The sequence below is a fragment of the Tachypleus tridentatus genome, chromosome 3, assembly GCF_004210375.1.
Source record: "Tachypleus tridentatus isolate NWPU-2018 chromosome 3, ASM421037v1, whole genome shotgun sequence".
In the NCBI taxonomy this organism is placed as follows: domain Eukaryota; kingdom Metazoa; phylum Arthropoda; class Merostomata; order Xiphosura; family Limulidae; genus Tachypleus; species Tachypleus tridentatus.
This window is the reverse complement of record NC_134827.1, coordinates 976,828-1,003,732: the sequence shown is the minus strand read 5'-3', so window position 1 is coordinate 1,003,732 and position 26,905 is coordinate 976,828. Positions and strand designations below refer to the sequence as shown.

The window sequence follows — 26,905 nt, the reverse complement described above, 5'->3', positions numbered from 1 at the left end:
AAATTTTAATTCAAATTAATCTTTGTTTTGTTTTAACTTGATTCATTTTTTTTAGAATTTTAATAATTTTGCTTTACTTTTAACTTTTTACCTGATGTTTGGCGCAGATAGCCCAGTTGGTTTGTGCTATAAAACGTGAAACCCACCACCACTCTCTTGTCAAATGTAGTTATTCAATATTACACTTTAAGGTATTCCATTTAGAACAGTGCATGAAATTCTACTGGTTCAATATCGTTATAAATCTAATAATTAATACATTTTAATACAAGTGTATATTACAAATCTTTTTTTCTCTCGTATTAGTTGGATCAGTAAAAAATCTAAGATTTTAATAGTCATTTTAATATATTATTTTGATAGTTTTTGCAATGTAAAACGTAATACATGATACTAAAAATGAGTGTATCTAATGTTAAATAATGTTCTGAAAACTATATACTAATACCGAGTAAAGGAGCATTACAATTATTGCAAAATCTAGTTACAAAATTTTAAACATTTTCTCTAATGGTGGGTGTTTGTTGTTCTTGTAGTTTCGTGGCTAAATCTTCCTAGGAGTAAATAATTATTGTATTTAAGGAATCTAGAAGCCGTTGATAGAAGTACGACATAATAGAGGACACTTTTCATAACCACAATCGTCCAGTCGGTAGATTTCTCAAGTCAGTCCAGGTTAAATGTTTATGAATAAACATAGTATTAGAAATGACAAGACTTATAATTGTGTTTCAGACGTTTACTAGATCCACATCATTGACATCTTAGTTTCTGTCACTTATGAATTTTTTATATCAGTGACACATTTACTTCTTTCAATCGAAATATTCAAAATATTTCACATTTTCAAACGATCGTTCAAATGCATTAACTGAATACAAAACATCTTTATTATAGTAAATTTCGTTTCATATTTAAAGTAGTTTATTAAATGGAACAAAAAGACAACATACTACTTAAAAGTGAAATCAGTTTCACTGAATAACGAAGATCGGTTGATGTCTAAACTTATTCTATTGTTCAAAAGCACACTACATTTCAAAATGATATTATAAAGCAAAAACAAAACAAGCAAAATATAGGACATACGCTTTCAATTTTCAACTGTTAAACCAAAACATTTTAACTAGTTGTTTGACTTTAAAAGCTAGTTTTATATGGGGATAATACTAACAACGACCCCATTGTTACGGAATCCTAATAGGTATAAAGTGTGTCTTTGAAGCAGGAAATCATTCATTAGATTTTGTTATAGATGTTGTGGAACTATATTGGCTATAGAACTAGGTATATATCAAATAATTTGAAATACTTTCAATCCCACATTTTTTCTTACGTTATTTTGGTTTTTTATTTCGTATGATTTGTAGATAATAAATATAAAAAATCAAATCAAACATTTTGAAGAATCAGTTGACTGATATGCAAACGTTAATTTTAATTTGTTCCTTTACAATTAAATATTCGAATCAAATACTTGTTGTTATATGCGTAGATATATGATTTATACAGGACATCAAAATACCTATAAGGAAACATACACTACGAATGTAGTACTAACAAAAGCGCAATGAATGTAGTATTTATATGGAAGAAGATATTTTACTAGGATGGAAATTATAACGTTTTGTTTCACAGTTCTTTCTATGAATAACAAATTTAGATGATGTAAGATATTGACAGAATCTCAAGTCTTTATTAAATACGTCATTACGTAACATATTTAACAATTCTAAACTTTAATATTTTCAGTCGTAGTTTAAGAGCGATTTTTCGTACAAGTTATAACAGCCGAAGGTTTCAACACATCTTGTCAAGTATTTGTTTAAAGTGATTATACACCTAAACTGGACAATAGGGGACAAAATTACCACGCTGCGGGTTGTACAATGACCTCGAATACTGATTATATTTTGATCTGCATTAAAAGAAACATGATTATAATATTTCAGTTTATGAATATTTCCTAGTAACATTAGTAAACGTTCTAATATAAAATGTATTAAAATAACCAAGTCTTATCGTATCAAACTAATTATACGTTTATACTAACTTATATGTTACCTGTTGTAAATAAACTAAAGACGACAGTGTCGTTACTTTTCTGAATCAATGTTATCATTATTATTATTTTTAGGTTTAAATCTCTTAAATAATGGTCTCACTTTACGAAGAAAAATATTCTGGTCGTATGTTGGACTGATGGGAATGTACTTAAAATTTTGTATCTTTTAATTACATTCATGCCGAACGGAGGTCATAGGTTGAAGGTGACGACAGTGTCAACAGATCATCTTCAGTCGTATTATGTTCAAGGCCTTGCTCTCTCCATCTGATAACTCCTCTTTCTTCGTCTGTCCCTGAAATCAATACTTTGAGAGGGAATATTGTTTGCTAGTAGTTGTAATAAACATAACATTGTAGTATTATAACCTAATTTCATTTGCTCGAAAGCAAAGTTATGAAGTTAGAAAAATAAATAGTGAATAAGTGGGTGGACATTGAGAAAAATTATTTTATATTGCAAAATGTTTCGCGAAGAAATCAAACAATGAAATTATAATATATCACATTTTACTTCGGAAAATCCGAATAGTTGAATATTTGTAACTTAAAAACACATGAAATAATATTTAAAGGGAATTACTTGCAACGTTGAAATTTGTTCGGTTTATTCACAAACTGTCAAAGGAATGTTTCCTTACCTGGTATGGAATTGTCTAAAACAAACGCAATGAGTCCACCAATAAACATACTGGTATTCAAGAGAACTGTGATGAGTTGGTTTGCTGCGTCATTCCCTAAACGAAACAAATTTGTATTTTTTGTTGTGCACGTTTTTCCTGTTTTTATTTATGGCCACCATCGTACATAGTGCGTACTACAAGATAGTAAGTACTAAACGTTTGTTTTGTAGTTTAGTATATTACATCACTTTAAAGCATGACTGCAGTTCATGAGATAAAAAACAAAGAAGTTATAAACTTTTATTTGATCAAAAACATATAATAATCATAAAAAACGAGTCATAGATATAAAAACAAAATAAATATCAAACACTCTGAAAATCGAATATTAAATGGTTACTAATCAATGTCTGTATGTGTGTTTATCTTGTTACAACTGGTGAACCATAAATCTTACTGCCAGTAAACACAACGTAAAGTCTGCGGTAAGTCTACGAATTTACAACGGTAAAATAAGGGGTTCGACTTCCATTGGTGGAATCCGCAGACAGTTTGATGTGTCTTTGCTACAAGAAAGCACACACACACAGGCACAACGTAAATCTTTAGTACTCCAGGTGGAGCGTTGAGATGTGAAACTGTATATCATTCTCGCTGACTCTTGTGTTTCAAAAGTACATTGAACTGGTATGCCAAAGTTTATAAGTAGGTCATTTTTATAATAATATGTCAAGATACATTCAGCTTTATCTGCCTGTTGTTATTATTTAAAGAATAATTTGCAAAGTAGTTCTCTAATAATCAGAAAACCTTAAAATATAAACATTTTTGTAAGGTTAATATTAAAACTGGTTCATTTGCCTTGGCAGTAACTGTGATGTGGTTTATAAATTATACGTATTTCTATTAAATTCAACAAATTTCTTATATAGATTTACTTCAATATATATTTCCAATAATTATGTTATGTCTGAAGATTACTTCGTATCTCTACGCGAAGGCCCAGGGAATTTTTTTACGGAATGAATAATTGTGTTCTGGAACAAATATCTTGCATGAAGAAATGAGATGCTGGATACTATTTTAATTATAATATTTCTCTTTTTAATAATACTTTGTGTTAACACTTTAAAACTTCGGTATGTGTATGGAGTAAGAGAATGAAAAAGATTTTCCTAATGTGAGTATTAATATTTTCAACTTGAATGACACATTTTAATATACATGAACTGGCCAGGTTAGAGAACCATAAGGTTCGACCACATTCATTTTCTAATTTGAAATTTCTGATAGGTAAGAGGAGAAACAGTTGACAGCACTCACCGCCTGTGCGGCTTTTCTTAGCCGAATATTAATACTTGACTGTCACAGTTATAACTCCACCACATCTTGCTCAATGTGTTCGTATGTATATTGTAACTAGAATCTTGGACCTTCAGATTTGTAAGTCGACACACGCGTTAACCACAACACGTTCTTTTCTAAAAAATGTTATTCAAGTTTTGTGCTTTTGAGAAATTTCCAAATAAGTAACATCATATTCGGGAAATGTGAATTGTTTTGTTCAATTCTTTTTTTTATAACAGTTATTTTTCTATTATTTTATATTTGTTGGAAAACATTTTTATTTAAATTATGTTAGGACGTAAAGAACTAATTTATTAAGAACTGTTTAATGGCATAAAATAAAAGAGTTCTCCTGTAAAATTTCTTTCTTGAAGTATTTTTCCCTCTTACCAACAGCGTTGTTGTTTTCATTTCAAAATTCCCTTTAAATTATGACTCAATGTCTTCTTCCTCATTTTGCTAGATAAATCACTGTTAATTTCTTGTGGCGCTCTGAACCACCTGTATTATTTAAAAGATGGTTTATTAGTATTTAAAATATCAGGTACAATTCTACAAGTTTCCTGACTTCAAGCATAATATACGAGTGGTATCGAATTTCGGTTCCCCTGATCGTCATACATTTTAGCTTAAAAAACAAACCAAACAAATAATGCACGCTTCCTTCATAAAACTTCGATCACATTAATAAATAGTACGTACCTACATCAATAGTATTTGGATGACCCTTAAACCATTTTGGTATGGTTATCCCCATAAATAAAGATAATCCAAGGATAAGAATATTCCTGGATGACTGCAAGTCGATAAATTGAACATTAGACAGTCCAACTCCCGTTACAATTGCAAACGTAACACAGAAGATTCCTCCAATAATGGGCACAGGAATAGTGTTGAAGAAGGCTCCAAACTTCCCAAAAACAGCAAATAACATCATTGTAATAGCCCCACACTGAATAACCCGTCGACTAGCCACCTGATTGTTAGAAAAAGTAAGAAAATTACGAACATTTTAAAGTATTAACGATTATACTATTTGTAAAGTGCTCATAAATTAAAGGAACAAGTTCGTTTTCTTATATAATTTATCTCAGTTCCAAATGTGATAATATTTTTTTAGGTAATTTTCCTCATTTTAGTTCCATCTGCATCCATTCTTTAATGTGTGATGAACGGTAAAACATGAAGGAATAATTATTTTAAAAAATTACCAATAACATCAAACCTGATAACCCCAATGAAACAATACTTTAAATAGTTTACATGTGTTTATTCAAGAAATGTTTGAAACATTCAATATCTAGTGTGACTTCCACACTCCTGAAACTGATATGGCACACTTCGAATCAGTCTATCAATGTTATTTTGAGGTATGGCAGCTCACATGTCTACCAGTGTTTGTCAGAATTCCTGTTCATTCTAAGGAAGGTACTGGCGTTCACTAACACGCCTCTACAACATATCCCAACAATGTCCAATCGGATTTAAATCTGAAGATCTGGCTGGTTACTCAAAAGTCTCTATTCCTTTTTCGTCAAGGAAGTTCACACACAGTCTGGCGACGTGAGCTCGCGCGATAACCTGCATGACAATGAATCCATTGCTGACAGCCCCGGCAAAAAGCCTCACAATGGGTTCCAGAATGTCGTCTCTGTATCGTCGTGCATTCAGAGAACCATTCATAATGGTTGAACTCATACAATATTAATACCCAGTTCTGATAAATGTGGTGGGCATAGCACAAAAGCCCTTTGTATAGCTTTATGCTATATGAAGTGGAAAATAACCTGCCTGGCAGTGTTCTGTACGAAATTGATGGTGGTTTTATCTTATGAAACTGGATGGGGTTCATACAAGACGATATACGGATGATATAAGACCCACAATGTATTTCACAAGAAACATGGCGTGCACATTAAGGAAAGACAAGTTCTTGTTGAACAGTGCCAACTAGAGGGTTGCGTGAAGCTATGTGCCAGATCAAATGAGGATATCTCAATTATCCAAACTGTCGTCAGGTTGGCTAATCATCATAATACAGTGTTGGTCTGGGACAACACTGACACCTTTGTCTTGTAATGCCATCAAGCACGGAACATTCGTTTCAAACTGTACAAAAACAGAAGCTATATTCCAAAAATAACATAATGTAAGGATCATAAGCAGCTCCATTAGACACTTGGGAAGAATGCATGTAATAATATTCTCCTTGTGCATGCTACTGTGGATTATGACTCTACGACTCATGCCTACTGTTCTGAAGAAGGCATAATCCAGTCAACAACACCAACAGTAACCTGGCACGTCACGGTCCACAGCTACCAGATGTATAAAATCTGGTGAAAATTATATTAATTAATACATGTATGGAAAGGTGAATTATCGTGTTAGTGAGTGCAATTCCTTATAGTGCAATGCACTAGCACTGGTGTTTATAGTAATTTTTTCAACAGATCGTTACATTTAATTGGATTCATATTCTTTGGATCGCGGTTTCGAATCCCAGTCACACACACGTAGTGCGTTACAGAAAATTAAAGCTCACAACACAGATACCCACAAAGACGTTCAAGCAATAACATACAGAGATATACAAAAATAAAAATTGTAATTAACAAGGGTTTATGCATTAAACTAAACAATGATGAAATTATTAGAATTGTATTAGCATACTCTGAAAATAGACTACTGCAAAAATATCATAAAGTTTATATTAAAATACATTGATGAATCAGGTCTTGCCCCCAAGTGTCATATAAACATATTAATATTAAATATTAAAACAAACTTATAAATTCACAGCAGTTCGTTTCATTCTTAGTTTAAATTTTATGTTTTTATTTATAAATTCTGAATTTGAATGTATTTTTGTTGACGCATGTTCTGATGGTTTTAAAATGTGTCGAAGTAGCTAAAAAAGTAATGTAAGAAAGTGGATAAGCTGAGAATTTGTTTTGGAATTTCGCACAAAGCTACTCGAGGGCTATCTGTGGTGGCCGTCCCTAATTTAGCAGTGTAAGACTAGAGGGAAGGCAGCTAGTCATCACCACCCACCGCCAACTCTTGGGCTACTCTTTTACCAACGAATAGTGGGATTGACCGTAACATTATACGCCCCCACGGCTGGGAGGGCGAGCATGTTTAGCGCGACGCGGGCTCAAACCCGCGACCCTCGGATTACGAGTCGCACGCCTTACGCGCTTGACCATGCCAGGCCGATAAGCTGAGAAGGATAAATTGAAACCTGAAAATAAGATAATCACCAGAAAAGCAAACGTGATCTCCTTGAACCCTCACAATCAGCTAATAATACCACATTAAGATACGTAGCATGTTCTACTGTTTTAAATACAGAAAATCTATTTCATAGATTTCTTAATTTGGTTTCTTTTGAATTTTGCGCAAAGTTACAAGAGCGTTATCTACGCTAGCTGTCCTTAATCTAGTAGTGAAATAACAGAGAGAAGGCAGATAGTCATCATCACTCACTGCTAAATTTTGACTGCTCTTTTGCCAGCAAATAATTGGATTGACCGTCATTTTATAGCGCCCTCTACGGCTAAAAGGTGAACGTGTTTCGTGGGACGGGGATTAGAATTCACGACCCACAGATTAAAAGCAGAACGCCATAACCACTTCGACTCATTAGGTCCAATTTGTTAATTCACGTACTTTATACTTACTGGGAAATATATATAATTTTATTTTGTGGTAATGAGTATGATCACCCTAAATTATCATATTTTTGAGGATACTTTCTTACGTTACTTGTTATCACCTATTTCGACGGATTTAAAAACCATCAGAACATGCGTCAACAAAAATACATTCAAATTCAGAATTTAGAAATATACGAATAAAAATTTAAACTTAGAATGAAGTTATAGGGCAAGTTAGACAAGCTCTCTCCTTACACACATACATATATATACGTATATTTGCATTTCAGGATATCTTAAAACTTTTTAGAAATATATCAATCTTAGTGTTTAGTGAGAAACATCTTTCCTTTTTCCAAATAATATTATGGAGGACGGTCAGTTAGGCCGTTTTTCTACAATTGCTCTGAAAATTTAAGGGAAGACTAGTACAATTTTTCTACGTTAAATTATTTTTCCACGAAACTACAATTCAAAGACATTCTGTGAGATGATAATTCTGCAGAAAGCTCTAATGGTTTCTGTAATTGTATTATTTAACACGGTTACTACGTCATATAAGCGTATTGTGTAGTAGTTTAATGTTAGTGATTTGCCACATATAAATAAATAAAATTTTATTATATTACCTGAAACTCGAAACTATTCACAAGTCACTCCAAGATGTAACAGGTAAATATCTGGATGTGGTATACTGATCACAAAAAGAAATCCTACCTTTCTCTCTTAGTACACCTACCTGTTGACTGAATCGCATATAAGAGAGTTTCATGTAGTGTGTTCTTGAGCTGTAACGAGATGGAGGAAGCAATGAATGTAATATTACAGGATGTCACGTAGCTATTAATCTAAGCGATTGTGACGAAACTATTAATCTCATGATGGAATGTTATTCCTCATTTTAAAAAAAATACACTTATTTCTTAAATCTGTAATTTTCGGTAAAACTTCCTAAGATATTAGGGTTACTTGGCTTGTTTATAATTAAGCTAAGAAAAATGTTGAAAGTTCTGAGTTTACATCCTTTATTTTAGATAGGACATCTTTATCAAAGAAATCCACTTCAAAAAATACTGACATTCTTCGTCAAATCAAGATAAATATACTGAATTTTATATGATTTTGATTTTTGTATCTAACGTACTTACATAATTTTCTTCCTTTTAGTGTACTAGCTCTCTGGAAAAGTCATAGAACATTCAAACACAGATAACTGCTTTTTCTGTTTAGGTTCTACTTATCAGATGTCACATACCATTTAAGTCAGTGTTTATGGTTCTCCAGTGTCAAAGCGGTATGTCTGCAGACTCACACTGCTAGAAACCGGATTTCGACACCCAGGTGTGGCAAAGCAGACGTAGCCCATTGTTTAGCTTTGTGCTTAATTGAAAACAAACAAAACAGTGTTTGGTTATTTGTGAAAGCAAACATGGCGATTTGTTATGGTAAATAGACCAGGGTTTAGAAATTATTTATTTTGAGCAGATCTTTGTTTTTTTAATATAACAACCACAACAAATTCGACAGCAATGAACTGGTTAAACTCATACCTCCCTACAAAAAAACTGGAGAAATGAATATGAAGCGAGAGAAAATGATACAATCACGTTTTACTGTACGTGTTTATTACCATATGTTACGACTGCATGTATAGGTATAGAAATATAGACGCCATCCTGGGAAAATGACCACACATGTTAGGTACGAAATTATGCAATGATAAAATTCTAGCTATAACAAGGGCGAATAACTAAATGGTCATATATGAATGACAAGGAAACATTTACCCTTCGAGACACAAAAAAACGAAAACAAATTTATAATAATTGAGTGGATGACGAATTTGACATTTTTTTAACGACAGTTTGAATGCCCAGCTCTGCCCTTGGTGAAGATTTACAAGTCCATAATGGACTTTCTTTTTGAAGTTCTTCTAATACAGTTAAAATGTCTTCTTTCAAAAACGTTTTTAAGTTGTTTTAAGGAGACTGCACTTTATAGCCTTATTTTTGTCTTTGAAAACTTGGACAAATTTGCCAAGAAGAAGGAAAATTTCTACCAGGATTTTCAAAAACGTTCATTGTACAAAAAATCCGGTGTTAGACAGAAAAGTCATTAATGATAAGTGAGGAAGTGTAGAAGTCAAAACGAGAAAATTCGCAGAAATGGAAAACCAGTTGCGTCAGATCTTTTTCAAAGCAACCCATTTTACAGTAAAGATGTGGTCAATATTTCTACTGTCCGGATTTGGTACGGTTGACACAATAATTTTAAATTTTCTTCTACGGAAAACTATATTTTACGTCAAGAAGTAGAAATTATTCTAAAAGTATTTTAATTATTCAATACGCGTTTAATCCAAGTTTAAATCCTTAATCTAATTCTAGTATGAACCAAAAGTTAAAATGTGTGTATCAGAAAATATCTTCTTACGAAAATTGTAGCAATATCTTAAATCTTAACATTGTAGCTGGATATTTTATTTTATTTTTTTTAGAAACAAGTCAAAACACTCAAACTTTATTTACAGTCTTTGACGTATGGAATTTTGTTGTGGTGTGAGTTTTTATTTACAATAGCTATTGTAGTAACGATATATGAGCTATTCAGTAGAATATTTTTATTTTTCAGTATGTGAAATGTTTAACAAGAATTTGTTTATATATAGTCTACTAAGTTAACATGCTAAATTTGACCTGAAACTTTGTTTGTTTGGAATTTCGCACAAAGCTACTCGAGGGCTATCTGTGCTAGCCGTCCCTAATTTAGCAGTGTAAGACTAGAGGGAAAGCAGCTAGTCATCACCACCCACCGCCAACTCTTGGGCTACTCTTTTACCAACGAAAAGTGGGATTGACCGTCACATTATACGCCCCCACGGCTGGGAGGGCGAGCATGTTTAGCGCGACGCGGGCGCGAACCCGCGACCCTCGGATTACGAGTCGCACGCCTTACGCGCTTGGCCATGCCGGGCCATTTGACCTGAAACAGTCAGCTCGTTAAGGAAGAGATACGTCCAAAGACATAAAGTTTTACCATAATATTAGATATTCATCGCACAGGTATGACTTAACTTGTTCAGTGCGCATGCGAGAAAAACGCCTATACATTAATTTTTATGCTTAGCCATACGTTGCTTCACTCGCCAAAGCTGGATAATATAAAGAGGAAAAAAAAAAGCAACTTCTCTTCTTAAAATACAACAGTCCAGTTACACATCTAACTAAACAGGAATTAATACTGGTATCATGTACTCATAGATGTAGAGGCAAAAGGAAACTTCCATAATGTTTTAACTGTCAAATTTTAATGCAATTGCTGTGGCAATAGATATTTTATAAAATATGTAAAATAACGCTTAACATAAAAGTGTCTTCTGCATAAACACACATACTCAAACAAAACACACCTGGTATCAGTTGGTTTCGATACAAGTCACGTAGTCTCTTTTCATATGTTCTGCTTGACTGAACACGTCGCAAAGGAGTGAAATTGAAAGATTTGTTTGTTTGTTTTGGAATTTCGCACGAAGCTACTCGAGGGCTATCTGTGCTAGCCGTCCCTAATTTAGCAGTGTAAGACGAGAGGAAAGGCAGCTAGTCATCACCACCCACCGCCAACTCTTGGGCTACTCTTTACCAACGAATAGTGGATTGACCGTCACGTTATAACGCCTCCAGGCTTGAGTAGATAGCCATCAAGTAGCTCTGCGCGAAATTCCAAAACAAACAAACAGTTGCATCATGTGTAAAAAATAAGTTTAGTTCTTCCACTACAAGCTAAAATAACTTTATTGTCATTATTACTAATAATTATAGATTTTAAATTTGTGTTTCTCAAATTTTATGAAGATCAGTCTCTTCATTGGCTCAGAGGTAAGTTTGAAGGCTTATAACACAGAAAACAAACTGGATTCTATACACATCATTAGCACAGTCCAGTTAGTCCGTTGTGTCGCTTTGAGCTTGAAAATAAACAAGTAAAAGAAGTGTCTTTTGTAAATCAGTTTTCTGGTGGCAAATCGCCGTGTCTGTGGAATTGTACTACTAGAAGTCTAGTTTCAATAGCCGTGATCGGTAGAGCACAGATAGCCCATTGTATAGGTTAGTGCTTAAGTTTAAACAAATACACTTTGCTGTTTAATGTGAAACTAAAAAATGTTTTTATATATTTATATATATATCTTATAAACAATAATAATTTATCAATAACATTAAATAGATTCACTCTGATTTTAGAAAGTTACCACATATTAAACCATTCATTTACGTCGAATTACACTACTTTATATGGTCTACTGAGGACTGACCTTTTTTTTATCGACTTGGATGGTTTTTGTTTATAGAGTGAGTAAGTTTATAGTAGACTGATCTTCATAAAGTTTGAGAAACTGAAATTTAAAATCTATAATAGTGGGTAAAGCGTATTTTCTTAGTTCATTACATACTTTAAAGCATGGGTAACCTTTCCATGGCTGAATGCTTGAGAAAGTGAAATACAAAGAGAGACAAAAATGTTTGTGAGTGAAGCAGTTATGCGAAAATTTGAATTTGAAAAATGTCTACGAATGATTCAGTACATTTCTAACTGAACTTAAACCTTTCGTGTACTTTTGGGTTCAATTGTGATAAGTTAGAATTATTACATAGCATGCTATGTATTACCTAATATTACACTGCATTTTGCAATTGATATTCATAGGCTTTCATTAAATTATTTTACATTTGGACATACATGCGATACTAAAGATGTCTAATAGTATATTAAATCTAATTTCGAGCGTCACCACGTCCAGTCATACTCTATCCCACGAATCTGCACCTTGACAGTAACCCTGCAGTTTAAAATTATTTGTAAAAGGTTTTTCCTCAAGACTGCTATATCCAAAATAATGCAACTATATTGCCTTTTAGCTATTTACACTTTATCTACTGTATGAAGAGGACGGGATCCTAGTACCAGATTCAACACTTTGATAGCCCAAAAATCAATAGAAGGTACGACCAACAGTTTAACTCGCATATCCTTGCATGAAATACCATACAACACCGTATCATTCTCCAGCTCTTTGAAGTATGTGACGATTGAACAGAAGATATAACTGGAAACCTTATTTTGGTGAACATCTACTCTCTTGACCTTTTTTGATGTTTTGCATATTGTTGTTTGAGATACATGAATTACTTTTTCCCACGTAATCGTTTGTGAATTCTGATCTGTTGCAATACATTGCACTTTGCTGGACATGGCTGGAGCACGACTTGTTGCATGACTTTTTCTAGATAGTCCTCATGCTCAAAACTGATCCTTATGACTTCCAACAGATTTTTCCACCTTGGAAATTCTAAATTTTTCATCTAAACACATTTTTATGATATGAGTATATGAATACTTTGCATCGAAAAGAGCTGTTACAAATTTGATCAGTTTTAAAATAGTTTCAACCTGCTTACTTAAATCTAAAAAAAGTTAAAACTTATTTCTGATTAACACCAATCTCAACACGAATTTATCTATATATTGACTATTCTAAATCGTTTCAATGTAACGTAGTCAGCCCTGTACTTGCAGATGTTTTGTTTTTACTGGATTTATGATTCACAATACAGATATATATATCTTACTAGATTCATGACTTGTATCTACTGCATTTGGTCATTGATATATTATTTTAGAGGTAACACATGATTTCATACACCAGTGAGACAAAAGAATGAATATTATTTGAACCAACTTGAATTTCGATAGAAAATTTGTTAAGAAAAAAAAGTAAAAGATTTGTGAAGATATAAAATGAAACTAACGTTTACAGAAACTAATCCAAGCTTATTCAAAAAATCAAAATAATTCGATACTTCGACTACGCAGGCAACATACTTTTTTTTGATACGTTATCTAGCTTCTCAAGGTTTAAACTTAAAAAAATAATCATGAATATCAATTAGTGTGTTTCACCTTTATCTCTGAATATTAATTATTTGAGGTATATTTAAAAAAAAAACCAACAACATCAGATGGTTACAAAGTTATTACTGAAATGGTAAAACCATAATTATATCAGACAGCATCCGGAGACACATTGACATTATACTGATGAGAGGGAAACAAAAGTTCACAGGTAATCTAAAAATACTAAAACATTAGACAGACGAATACTCGGACAGACACCACATGTTTTCAATATATATATATGTGTGTGTATGTGTTTGTTAGTGTTTGGCAACGTGTAAAAATGTCAATACTAAAAGCAAATAGAAATAAATAATAGGTAATTTACATTTGTCTCTTTTGTTCTATATTAAAACGATATATAAATGAACACGTCAATATTCAAAGCCAAACAGACCCAGAAGAGGATAGTATTATATTTCAGAATTTTACGTGCTCGGTTGTGTAGTAACATTATATAATGATCAGAATGTGACGTTCTTTATTGCTTTTTCAACCCAAAAGTATTCCTTGAACCAGATTCTAAAGTTCGATTCGGTAATTGTAGGCCTAATCGTACTTTAGTAATCATGCGAATTAAACAAATATACAAACAAGTAAACAATCTGACAGAGCCAACTTTCATAACCGCAGTTCGACTCTGTAGCGTGGCTGGTTACATTCTCATTATAAGAAAAGTTTCTGAAACTTGCTGATACAGTCATTCCTCAGTAATTTCTCTTGTAAAGAAACGACAGGTCATGTGATGGACGAGTGCATGGTGGGATGGTATTGTTGGTTGATCCGTGTTTTTTTGGGTCGTAACATCATTACTTCTTCTCTCTACCTGTCTATTGAAGAGATCTATAATCAGTGAGACCTTCATGCCCTCATTGAGCAGTAACCATTTCCCTTTTTACTACTGGGGGATTTTAACATAATCACCTTGGGGTGGTGCTAGTATTGATGAGAAGGGTCGTATTATAAAGCATATGCTCTTGGACCACTGTCTTTTCTCTTTAGTACTGGCTCTTATATTTATTTTCATGTACCTAGTCAGTATTTTGCTGCTACAGACCTTTCTATCTGCTTCTGTTCACTTTTCATTTACTTTTCTTGGACATTCGACAGTAATCCACGGGGCAGTGATCACTTTCCTATCATTTGGAGAGAGACTGGCAGTGGTTGATGCCATCCGATCAGCGTGCCTCGATGGAAGTTGGACCGGGATAACGGACCTTCTTTACCTACTCTCTCAGAACTTGATGCTGCTATCGATAGATGACTGTGTAGCAGCAACAACGGACTGTATTATCCGGGCAGCTACTCAGAGTGCTCGTAAAACCTCTTCACGTTTCCCACGATATCATCTTCCTGGTTAATGCTTGTCTTCTTTGGTTCCTCTCACTCACTCAGTGCGGGTTCAAAAGACAATGCTCCACAATGGACCATCTGATTCGACTTGAAACATCAATTAGGGAAACCTTTCTCAAACGACGATATCTTGTTTTTGTATTTTTTGATCTTGATAAAGCTTATGATACATCGTGGAGGTAGTTACCTAAACTCGTATACGTTGCGAGTCGATTTACTGATTTTTATTAGACATTTCTCAATGCATCGGCGATTTCAGGTCCGTGTGGGTTCGACAATTTCCTATTCTTTCCCACAGGTACTTTGAGTCATTCAGAGCTGTGTCTTGAGTATGACAATTTTCATTATAAAGATTAATGGCATCAGTGCACAACTACCCCCTACAATTGCAAACAGTATCTTTGTCGACGACTTCCACATCTCATGCCAGTCGTCAAATATGAGGGATACTGAGCGGCAGCTACAGACTGCCTTCAATCATTTACTGATGTGGACCACAGCAAAGGATTTTAACCTTTCTCTCTCCAGAACTGTTTGCCATGAAAATGTTGGACCCTGTTCACAATTAAAAGTTTTGGTTCTGCACAAGGGATTTCTGCACTTCTTCAGTCCAGAGTTTGCACATCACATGAACCCCCTCTACACCTTCGTCGTTTGCAACTGTGTTTAATATATGCTTCAAAACTTCGATCTTTATATTTGCCAAACATCTCTCGACCCATCATTCCATTCCCATTTCTCTCTTACTGCTGTACACTATATATAAAAATTGGATTTCACGCTGTTTAAATTTTAATTCAAATTAATCTTTGTTTTGTTTTAACTTGATTCATTTTTTTTAGAATTTTAATAATTTTGCTTTACTTTTAACTTTTTACCTGATGTTTGGCGCAGATAGCCCAGTTGGTTTGTGCTATAAAACGTGAAACCCACCACCACTCTCTTGTCAAATGTAGTTATTCAATATTACACTTTAAGGTATTCCATTTAGAACAGTGCATGAAATTCTACTGGTTCAATATCGTTATAAATCTAATAATTAATACATTTTAATACAAGTGTATATTACAAATCTTTTTTCTCTCGTATTAGTTGGATCAGTAAAAAATCTAAGATTTTAATAGTCATTTTAATATATTATTTTGATAGTTTTTGCAATGTAAAACGTAATACATGATACTAAAAATGAGTGTAACTAATGTTAAATAATGTTCTGAAAACTATATACTAATACCGAGTAAAGGAGCATTACAATTATTGCAAAATCTAGTTACAAAATTTTAAACATTTTCTCTAATGGTGGGTGTTTGTTGTTCTTGTAGTTTCGTGGCTAAATCTTCCTAGGAGTAAATAATTATTGTATTTAAGGAATCTAGAAGCCGTTGATAGAAGTACGACATAATAGAGGACACTTTTCATAACCACAATCGTCCAGTCGGTAGATTTCTCAAGTCAGTCCAGGTTAAATGTTTATGAATAAACATAGTATTAGAAATGACAAGACTTATAATTGTGTTTCAGACGTTTACTAGATCCACATCATTGACATCTTAGTTTCTGTCACTTATGAATTTTTATATCAGTGACACATTTACTTCTTTCAATCGAAATATTCAAAATATTTCACATTTTCAAACGATCGTTCAAATGCATTAACTGAATACAAAACATCTTTATTATAGTAAATTTCGTTTCATATTTAAAGTAGTTTATTAAATGGAACAAAAAGACAACATACTACTTAAAAGTGAAATCAGTTTCACTGAATAACGAAGATCGGTTGATGTTTAAACTTATTCTATTGTTCAAAAGCACACTACATTTCAAAATGATATTATAAAGCAAAAACAAAACAAGCAAAATATAGGACATACTGTTTCAATTTTCAACTGTTAAACCAAAACATTTTAACTAGTTGTTTGACTTTAAAAGCTAGTTTTATATGGGGATAATACTAACAACGACCCCATTGTTACGGAATCCTAATAGGTATAAAGTGTGTCTTTGAAGCAGGAAATCATTCATTAGATTTTGTTATAGATGTTGTGGAACTATATTGGCTATAGAACTAGGTATATATCAAATAATTTGAAATACTTTCAATCCCACATTTTTCTTACGTTATTTTGGTTTTTATTTCGTATGATTTGTAGATAATAAATATAAAAAATCAAATCAAACATTTTGAAGAATCAGTTGACTGATATGCAAACGTTAATTTTAATTTGTTCCTTTACAATTAAATATTCGAATCAAATACTTGTTGTTATATGCGTAGATATATGATTTATACAGGACATCAAAATACCTATAAGGAAACATACACTACGAATGTAGTACTAACAAAAGCGCAATGAATGTAGTATTTATATGGAAGAAGATATTTTACTAGGATGGAAATTATAACGTTTTGTTTCACAGTTCTTTCTATGAATAACAAATTTAGATGATGTAAGATATTGACAGAATCTCAAGTCTTTATTAAATACGTCATTACGTAACATATTTAACAATTCTAAACTTTAATATTTTCAGTCGTAGTTCAAGAGCGATTTTTCGTACAAGTTATAACAGCCGAAGGTTTCAACACATCTTGTCAAGTATTTGTTTAAAGTGATTATACACCTAAACTGGACAATAGGGGACAAAAACTACCACGCTGCGGGTTGTACAATGACCTCGAATACTGATTATATTTTGATCTGCATTAAAAGAAACATGATTATAATATTTCAGTTTATGAATATTTCCTAGTAACATTAGTAAACGTTCTAATATAAAATGTATTAAAATAACCAAGTCTTATCGTATCAAACTAATTATACGTTTATACTAACTTATATGTTACCTGTTGTAAATAAACTAAAGAAGACAGTGTCGTTACTTTTCTGAATCAATGTTATCATTATTATTATTTTTAGGTTTAAATCTCTTAAATAATGGTCTCACTTTACGAAGAAAAATATTCTGGTCGTATGTTGGACTGATGGGAATGTACTTAAAAATTTTGTATCTTTTAATTACATTCATGCCGAACGGGAGGTCATAGGTTGAAGGTGACGACAGTGTCAACAGATCATCTTCAGTCGTATTATGTTCAAGGCCTTGCTCTCTCCATCTGATAACTCCTCTTTCTTCGTCTGTCCCTGAAATCAATACTTTGAGAGGGAATATTGTTTGCTAGTAGTTGTAATAAACATAACATTGTAGTATTATAACCTAATTTCATTTGCTCGAAAGCAAAGTTATAAAGTTAGAAAAATAAATAGTGAATAAGTGGGTGGACATTGAGAAAAATTATTTTATATTGCAAAATGTTTCGCGAAGAAATCAAACAATGAAATTATAATATATCACATTTTTACTTCGGAAAATCCGAATAGTTGAATATTTGTAACTTAAAAACACATGAAATAATATTTTAAGGGAATTACTTGCAACGTTGAAATTTGTTCGGTTTATTCACAAACTGTCAAAGGAATGTTTCCTTACCTGGTATGGAATTGTCTAAAACAAACGCAATGAGTCCACCAATAAACATACTGGTATTCAAGAGAACTGTGATGAGTTGGTTTGCTGCATCATTCCCTAAACGAAACAAATTTGTAATTTTTGTTGTGCATGTTTTTCCTGTTTTTATTTATGGCCACCATCGTACATAGTGCGTACTACAAGATAGTAAGTACTAAACGTTTGTTTTGTAGTTTAGTATATTACATCACTTTAAAGCATGACTGTAGTTCATGAGATAAAAAACAAAGAAGTTATAAACTTTTATTTGATCAAAAACATATAATAATCATAAAAAAAACGAGTCATAGATATAAAAACAAAATAAATATCAAACACTCTGAAAATCGAATATTAAATGGTTACTAATCAATGTCTGTATGTGTGTTTATCTTGTTACAACTGGTGAACCATAAATCTCACTGCCAGTAAACACAACGTGAAGTCTGCGGTAAGTCTACGGATTTACAACGGTAAAATAAGGGGTTCGACTTCCATTGGTGGAATCCGCAGACAGTTTGATGTGTCTTTGCTACAAGAAAGCACACACACACAGACACAACGTAAATCTTTAGTACTCCAGGTGGAGCGTTGAGATGTGAAACTGTATATCATTCTCGCTGACTCATGTGTTTCAAAAGTACATTGAACTGGTATGCCAAAGTTTATAAGTAGGTCATTTTTATAATAATATGTCAAGATACATTCAGCTTTATCTGCCTGTTGTTATTATTTAAAGAATAATTTGCAAAGTGGTTCTCTAATAATCAGAAAACCTTAAAATATAAACATTTTTGTAAGGTTAATATTAAAACTGGTTCATTTGCCTTGGCAGTAACTGTGATGACGTTTATAAATTATACGTATTTCTATTAAATTCAACAAATTTCTTATATAGATTTACTTCAATATATATTTCCAATAATTATGTTATGTCTGAAGATTACTTCGTATCTCTACGCGAAGGCCCAGGGAATTTTTTTAGGGAATGAATAATTGTGTTCTGGAACAAATATCTTGCATGAAGAAATGAGATGCTGGATACTATTTTAATTATAATATTTCTCTTTTTAATAATACTTTGTGTTAACACTTTAAAACTTCGGTATTTGTATGGAGTAAGAAAATGAAAAAGATTTTCGTAATGTGAGTATTAATATTTTCAACTTGAATGACACATTTTAATATACATGAACTGACCAGGTTAGAGAACCATAAGGTTCGACCACATTCATTTTCTAATTTGAAATTTCTGATAGGTAAGAGGAGAAAGAGTTGACAGCACTCACCGCCTGTGCGGCTTTTCTTAGCCGAATATTAATACTTGACTGTCACAGTTATAACTCCACCACATCTTGCTCAATGTGTTCGTATGTATATTGTAACTAGAATCTTGGACCTTCAGATTTGTAAGTCGACACACGCGTTAACCACACCACGTTCTTTTCTAAAAAATGTTATTCAAGTTTTGTGCTTTTGAGAAATTTCCAAATAAGTAACATCATATTCGGGAAATGTGAATTGTTTTGTTCAATTCTTTTTTTTATAACAGTTATTTTTCTATTATTTTATATTTGTTGGAAAACATTTTATTTAAATTATGTTAGGACGTAAAGAACTAATTTATTAAGAACTGTTTAATGGCATAAAATAAAAGAGTTCTCCTGTAAAGTTTCTTTCTTGAAGTATTTTTCCCTCTTACCAACAGCGTTGTTGTTTTCATTTCAAAATTCCCTTTAAATTATGACTCAATTTCTTCTTCCTCATTTTGCTAGATAAATCACTGTTAATTTCTTATGGCGCTCTGAACCACCTGTATTATTTAAAAGATGGTTTATTAGTATTTAAAATATCAGGTACAATTCTACAAGTTTCCTGACTTCAAGCATAATATACGAGTGGTATCGAATTTCGGTTCCCCTGATCGTCATACATTTGAGCTTAAAAACAAACCAAACAAATAATGCACGCTTCCTTCATAAAACTTCGATCACATTAATAAATAGTACGTACCTACATCAATAGTATTTGGATGACCCTTAAACCATTTTGGTATGGTTATCCCCATAAATAAAGATAATCCAAGGATAAGAATATTCCTGGATGACTGCAAGTCGATAAATTGAACATTAGACAGTCCAACTCCCGTTACAATTGCAAACGTAACACAGAAGATTCCTCCAATAATGGGCACAGGAATAGTGTTGAAGAAGGCTCAAACTTCCCAAAACAGCAAATAACATCATTGTAATAGCCCCACACTGAATAACCCGTCGACTAGCCACCTGATTGTTAGAAAAGTAAGAAAATTACGAACATTTTAAAGTATTAACGATTATACTATTTGTAAAGTGCTCATAAATTAAAGGAACAAGTTCGTTTTCTTATATAATTTATCTCAGTTCAAATGTGATAATATTTTTTTAGGTAATTTTCCTCATTTCAGTTCCATCTGCATCCATTCTTTAATGTGTGATGAACGGTAAAACATGAAGGAATAATTATTTAAAAAAATTACCAATAACATCAAACCTGATAACCCCAATGAAACAATACTTTAAACAGTTTACATGTGTTTATTCAAGAAATGTTTGAAACATTCAATATCTAGTGTGACTTCCACACTCCTGAAACTGATATGGCACACTTCGAATCAGTCTATCAATGTTATTTTGAGGTATGGCAGCTCACTTGTCTACCAGTGTTTGTCAGAATTCCTGTTCATTCTAAGGAAGGTACTGGCGTTCACTAACACGCCTCTACAACATATCCCAACAATGTCAATCAGTTTAAATCTGAAGATCTGGCTGGTTACTCAAAAGTCTCTATTCCTTTTCGTCAAGGAAGTTCACACACAGTCTGGCGACGTGAGCTCGCGCGATAACCTGCATGACAATGAATCCATTGCTGACAGCCCGGCAAAAGCCTCACAATGGGTTCCAGAATGTCGTCTCTGTATCGTCGTGCATTCAGAGAACCCGTGTCGCGTATGTCCATGCGGACACCTAAGCATATGCCTGCTCAGACCATTACAGAACCTCCTGCATAAACGTCGACTTTCACAAAGTTACAGGAAAAATCGCTCTCCTCAGCGTCTCCTCACTTTCGCACGTATATCATCACGAGACACAGTGAACTTGCTCTCGTCTGTTTACAGCACATTGGCCCATTGACGAAGTTCCTAGTCCACGTGCAGCCCAGTAAACTCAACCTGGCTGCAGGATGTCACTCTGTCAGGAAAAGCCTCTTGCAGGCCATCTGGCTCTGAGGCTTCCTTCGTGCAGACGATTGCGAATTGCTTGGGTCTATACAAGGGTTCCAGTGGAAAGCTGAAGGTCATTTAGCAGTAATCGAGTCTGATCTAACCTGTCTCGCAGAGCAGTAGTCACGATATAGCGGTCCTCACTGCCTGTTTTGAAGCCATAACGGCATTGACCTGGTCTCCTGCCATAAGAGTTCTTCTCCTGGTAGCTTCTCCAAAGTCGATTGATAAAGCTTGGTGACACATCGACGCGCTGTGCCACCCACTTTCGATCTGGCCATCCTCCAGCATCTGGACAGACCCGGTCATCTCGTTCTCTGTCAGATGGAGCCTGACTGCTTGTGTACACAAGATAAAGGTACACACTGACAAAACGAGTCGCAAAAGATCCATGTTGATGATTGTTTAGAGAATTATTGAGGAATGCATAGTTTCACCTAACAGCCTTATATTGGGTACCTTGAATTGTATTCTCCTTGAATGAAGTGAGTTTCGTTTGAGTTGATTCACACTTCATTCGACAGCTTAAAAATACAATTGTAGACGAGCGGATACGTTTTTCATACATAAATTTAGTTATGAAAAAATATAGTGAGATATATGTACTTGTTCCTTTCATTTTTTTGAGTTGTGTGTGCATCTCAGATTAATATAGTATGTCCAAGAAAGCAACCATAGTATTTAAAATCATTGTAAAAGTAAATAAGTATCGGTTTAGGTAATATTTCTTTCATTTCACAAAGGAGAACAATATACCAATAAAGGTGAACCAAAATTATTTTAAAGACGAAACTTCGATATACTTTTGTTACTCGATTGCTCCAATATTTTCACTATATGAAGTCAGTACGCCTCCAGATCCCCAAATTCCGAGATGATACATGAAATTCCTTCCGCAAAATTCCACGATTTATGGCGCTTGTTGGAGGATGAGGTGCACAGGCTAGTCGCGCGCATGCGTAGTAATCTCCACTGATTCTACTATCGACGCTAATATTCCTGCAAATATTCCAAAACTGCACCAATACTGACTGTTGGTAAACCCCACTGTCCTGAAAGACAAAATTAAAGATATACAAAAAGGCACAAACATAACCTGGTTTTCATTCAGCATTCATCAGTATTTTTCTCAATTTCATAACATATTTTATTCACTTTATGGAATATTTGTTGACGTGTTCTAACATACACGTACAATACATGAGTTTTTTGTGATGGTTAATTTGAGTCAATTGTTATAGAAATTTCCTCTTCCCTTTTCTCAAATGTAACATTGTTAAATATACATCAACAAGTTTAACAAAGTATATGTACAATAAAACATAAAACATTTCTACATCTTTCACATTTTGCGTTTAATTAGTCTAACTTATAATTCAAGATAGTATAAGTTTATAAGGGTTTTAAGTTGTCTGATGAACTTCATAATGAAACTTGATTCTTTATTACTGAACAGATAACTTGGTTCTTATTAAAAAAAATCGACCAAAAGATAATTTTATAAGCTACTAACTGGGAAAGAGAAACTTAAACTCCTTTATATAGAATGATAAAAAATCAGTTTCTGCAACCGATTACCTGGATAAGGGAACCTGAACCAGGGACTGGAGTACATAGTCTGTACAGTGAGATCAGTTCTCGCTGCATTGGTTGGTCCTAGGGCACCAGTAGCAGTTAGTATGGCACAAACTACCCACGCTGTAATTATGGTAAGCAACACCTGGAAGAAATATTGGAGTTATATTTCCTTGGCATTACAAAGAATGCTCTAAACGTTATGCATTTTACTTTTATTAAAATTGGTTCAAGTAAATTATTAATTGTAATGTATTGTGAGCGAAATTAGATTTATATATAAGCATAAAGATAATGCTCACTCAAGAAACAAAGGGGTCATGTTTAAAAACAAATAAGTAATTTCTAGAATGAGGTGGACATCCACTTTTATTCAATCAGTAACGAAAAATTTAGTGTAAATGTGTATATAATGTTAAACATATGTAGAACATAACTATTGATTTGGTTTGTTTCGATCTTCACGCCAAACAACACATCACTGTTTGTCCCTAATTTAGCAATAAAAGATTAGAAAGAAGGCAACTAGTCACCACCACCCACAGCGAACTCTTGGAAAACTCTTTTATCAGGGAATAATTGGATTGATTTTGACATTATAAGGACTTCAAAATTGAAAGGCGAAAATGTTTGGTGGACCGGGGTATCAAACCCGCGACACTCAAAACCCGTGTCAAGTTCCATCTGCACCATGCCATGCTGGCCCGTATATAATAATAATGTTAAAGGATATGTAGTTCCAAATACTGATGTGATATTTATTACCCACAAAAAATACAAATATGCATAATCTCGTTTTTGTACCACATGTTTTGTGATATAGTTGTTGTGGTTTCTATTTTAAGATTCCAAGAATGTATGAGAGAAAACCTTGTAAAACACAAACCTGATTTTAATATTCGTGATTTGATCAAATATCGCAACAAAAAGATTTAAGTTGCTGTGACATTAATTTGGAGATTTTATATATTTAGCTAAAGAAATTTATAATTAAAGTATTAGTGTATGTTTATGGAAAAATGGAATATACGTGAACCGTGATTAAAATGTAAACCCACTGGAAAAGCTTGAAAAATGGGAACTGTTTGATCTTCCATCCATTTTCTTTACTGCAGCTACATCCGGGAATATTAATGTTTCGGAGATACTGTGAGAACAGCACAAGAAGGAAAATTGTTCTGAAAATTCAACAAGAACAAAACAATAATTGGTATCTAAATGCTTATTGCTATAGCACTGATCATCAAATAACCAAAGTTACTTGTTACAACCTGTTCCTTATTAGCCTATATCACTAATAATTAATGTAAAACTTATCTTTGGCAAATATAATTCTCCAAGTTTTTGCTGATGCAAGGCTTAAATAAATGAGTATTTATTAATAATATAATTTATGTTTAACCTACTTTCTTTATATCTTTCCATAAAAGTTTCTTTAGGTAAATCTTACATCTTCTAGTGAAGGTGATACAGGGCAGTACTATAAGATTGCTACTTCTTATCAAGTATAATTCATGTCCAGATTTTGTTTATGTTAATTTTAGTTGGGACAAAGAAAGTCATTCAAGTAAACAAATCACTTCCTTACTCTTATTGCACGCGGACTTATAATCATTCTTATTGGTCTTTAAATATGTTTTTCGACGTTTAAAAACGTTTGTCACTTCATTCATGATATCCAAGGCTAGACAATCATCTTTTCTGTAGGCGAAACGAGTAAGTTACTGAGAGTTTCCTTCCTCTTTTCTCAAGGGCTAATGATTTTAAATCACCCGAGTTATATGTAGACCTTAAGTAATCTAGTTTTGTTTATATTGTATTTAAACAGCAGCATTTCTCCATTATTTAGACATCAGCAGATTTATAGACTGATTACTAATGAGATTTTGAGCGGCTGTTAGATTTTAGTCTTTGTGATATTGTACCTCTGTTTAAAACTGTTTAGATACCTGTATAAATCCTAGGGCTTCTGAAGTTTAAAGCTACTTATTTTAGCAATTATAACTTGTCTACTTTTATTGTTTCCATCTTAAAACCCCTCACTTTGAAGAAATTTATTTTTATTCTTTTACCTAAAATCCCTTGCTAAAATCCCTCTCTGTTGATCAATATGTTATGGCCAGTTTTGATATTGAATATTTAAATATTCCTAGATGAAACTTAAAATTTAATCGGAGACCTACTTTTTCTCACAAACATTAAACATTATCTGATTTGACCCTTAAACAATTCCTGGAGCATCCTGTTCCCTGCAGAAAGTTAAACGAATTACTATTTTATGACGTCATTTGTAACCGGTTGATTGAATCGCCATGGGATCCCTTCTGGATCAAAATAACCATAAGGTTTTGTACTATCATGAACGCAAGTGATTAGATAACTGCCCACGTGAATTTAAACCTGTCTTTTACAAACACTATACTGATAACACTTTCTTCCTGTCTTCATAATCAAGCCACGTTTACTATGCTATGTTTCTTTCTTACCCTAATTCCCAACATCTCCATATCACACTGACACTCGATCTTGAAGAAAATAATTTTTTACCTTTCCTAGGTATCAGAAAGTAAGCATATTTTAAGATATATTTATCATGAAAGAACTTTCACCGCCCTCTACGCCAACGTCAATAATTTTATCCTCAACTTCTTAAAACGTATTATGGTTGAACATAATTTTTTAATCTTTCTTCTATTTATTTTATCTTATACAAATAAATTAATCTGATTTACAATCGAAGATTACAATTTACAATAAACAAATTTCAGCCACCAAACAATGTACATTTCCCCTCATTCTCTCCTTTACATTTTTGGGTTTGGAATTCCTATCAATTAAAAAAAAACAATTCTCTACCTTAATAAAAAATGTTTACACTCAAATTAAGCATGTACTGCAGTAAGGTCACGTACATTGGCAAAACGAGATGTATGTGAACATCTAGACTTTCAAACAGTGTCTACCATCTACTATTTAAACTCACACATCCATCCATTCATCCACATTCTGAAACCACAGGTCACAATATTTCATTCAACGTCATATCTGTCACCACCACAAGATTTTCAGACCTTGATCTCTATATTAAAGAAAGTTCACCTGACCCTTACCGATTCACATTTAGATCTAAAATTGTTCGAAGTATTCACACTCTTAACTCATCTGTTGTATAATATATATACGAGGTCTGTTGAAAAACAACGCGGACTGTTTGAATTGCGCGGCTCCAGTTGGTTACAGAGGAATCCGCTTGGTGTCGCTAGGTTTGCACAGATCAGCTGATTACGACGCCATTTCAGATTGCAGATATCTTCATTTGTGTATTAGCTACGCGGTTTTAAATGAAGTGCGATTTTTTTAGTTTGGCGGATTTCAGAATGAATGACCTAAAGGAGCAACGGCTTGCTGTGAAATTTTATGTTAAACTTGGAAAATCTGCGACTGAAACTTTTGCTATGCTTAACACGGCTTACGGTGATGTTGCTATGAAGCGTACGGCATGTTTCAAGTGGCATGAACGTTTTGGGATGGTCGACAGTCCATTGAAGATGATGAGCGTCCTG

The 26,905-nt window shown here is 33.2% G+C and overlaps 2 protein-coding genes across 2 annotated transcripts; both read right to left on the bottom strand.

Annotated features, from left to right (window-relative positions):
* Positions 1-2,241: 2,241 nt before the first annotated feature.
* On the bottom strand, positions 2,242-5,090 carry LOC143247901 (solute carrier family 23 member 1-like). The gene is made up of 3 exons (XM_076496451.1): positions 4,737-5,090; positions 2,706-2,801; positions 2,242-2,360 (listed from the first exon to the last, which is right to left on the bottom strand). Exons 1-3 carry the CDS (start codon positions 4,969-4,971, stop codon positions 2,242-2,244), a joined length of 450 nt encoding a protein of 149 aa, XP_076352566.1. The 5' UTR covers positions 4,972-5,090.
* Positions 5,091-17,120: 12,030 nt separating this feature from the next.
* Positions 17,121-20,716, bottom strand: LOC143246183 (solute carrier family 23 member 1-like). Its single transcript, XM_076492395.1, has 3 exons — positions 20,519-20,716; positions 18,488-18,583; positions 17,121-18,141 (listed from the first exon to the last, which is right to left on the bottom strand). Exons 1-3 carry the CDS (start codon positions 20,571-20,573, stop codon positions 17,876-17,878), a joined length of 417 nt encoding a protein of 138 aa, XP_076348510.1. The 5' UTR covers positions 20,574-20,716; the 3' UTR covers positions 17,121-17,875.
* Positions 20,717-26,905: the final 6,189 nt, after the last annotated feature.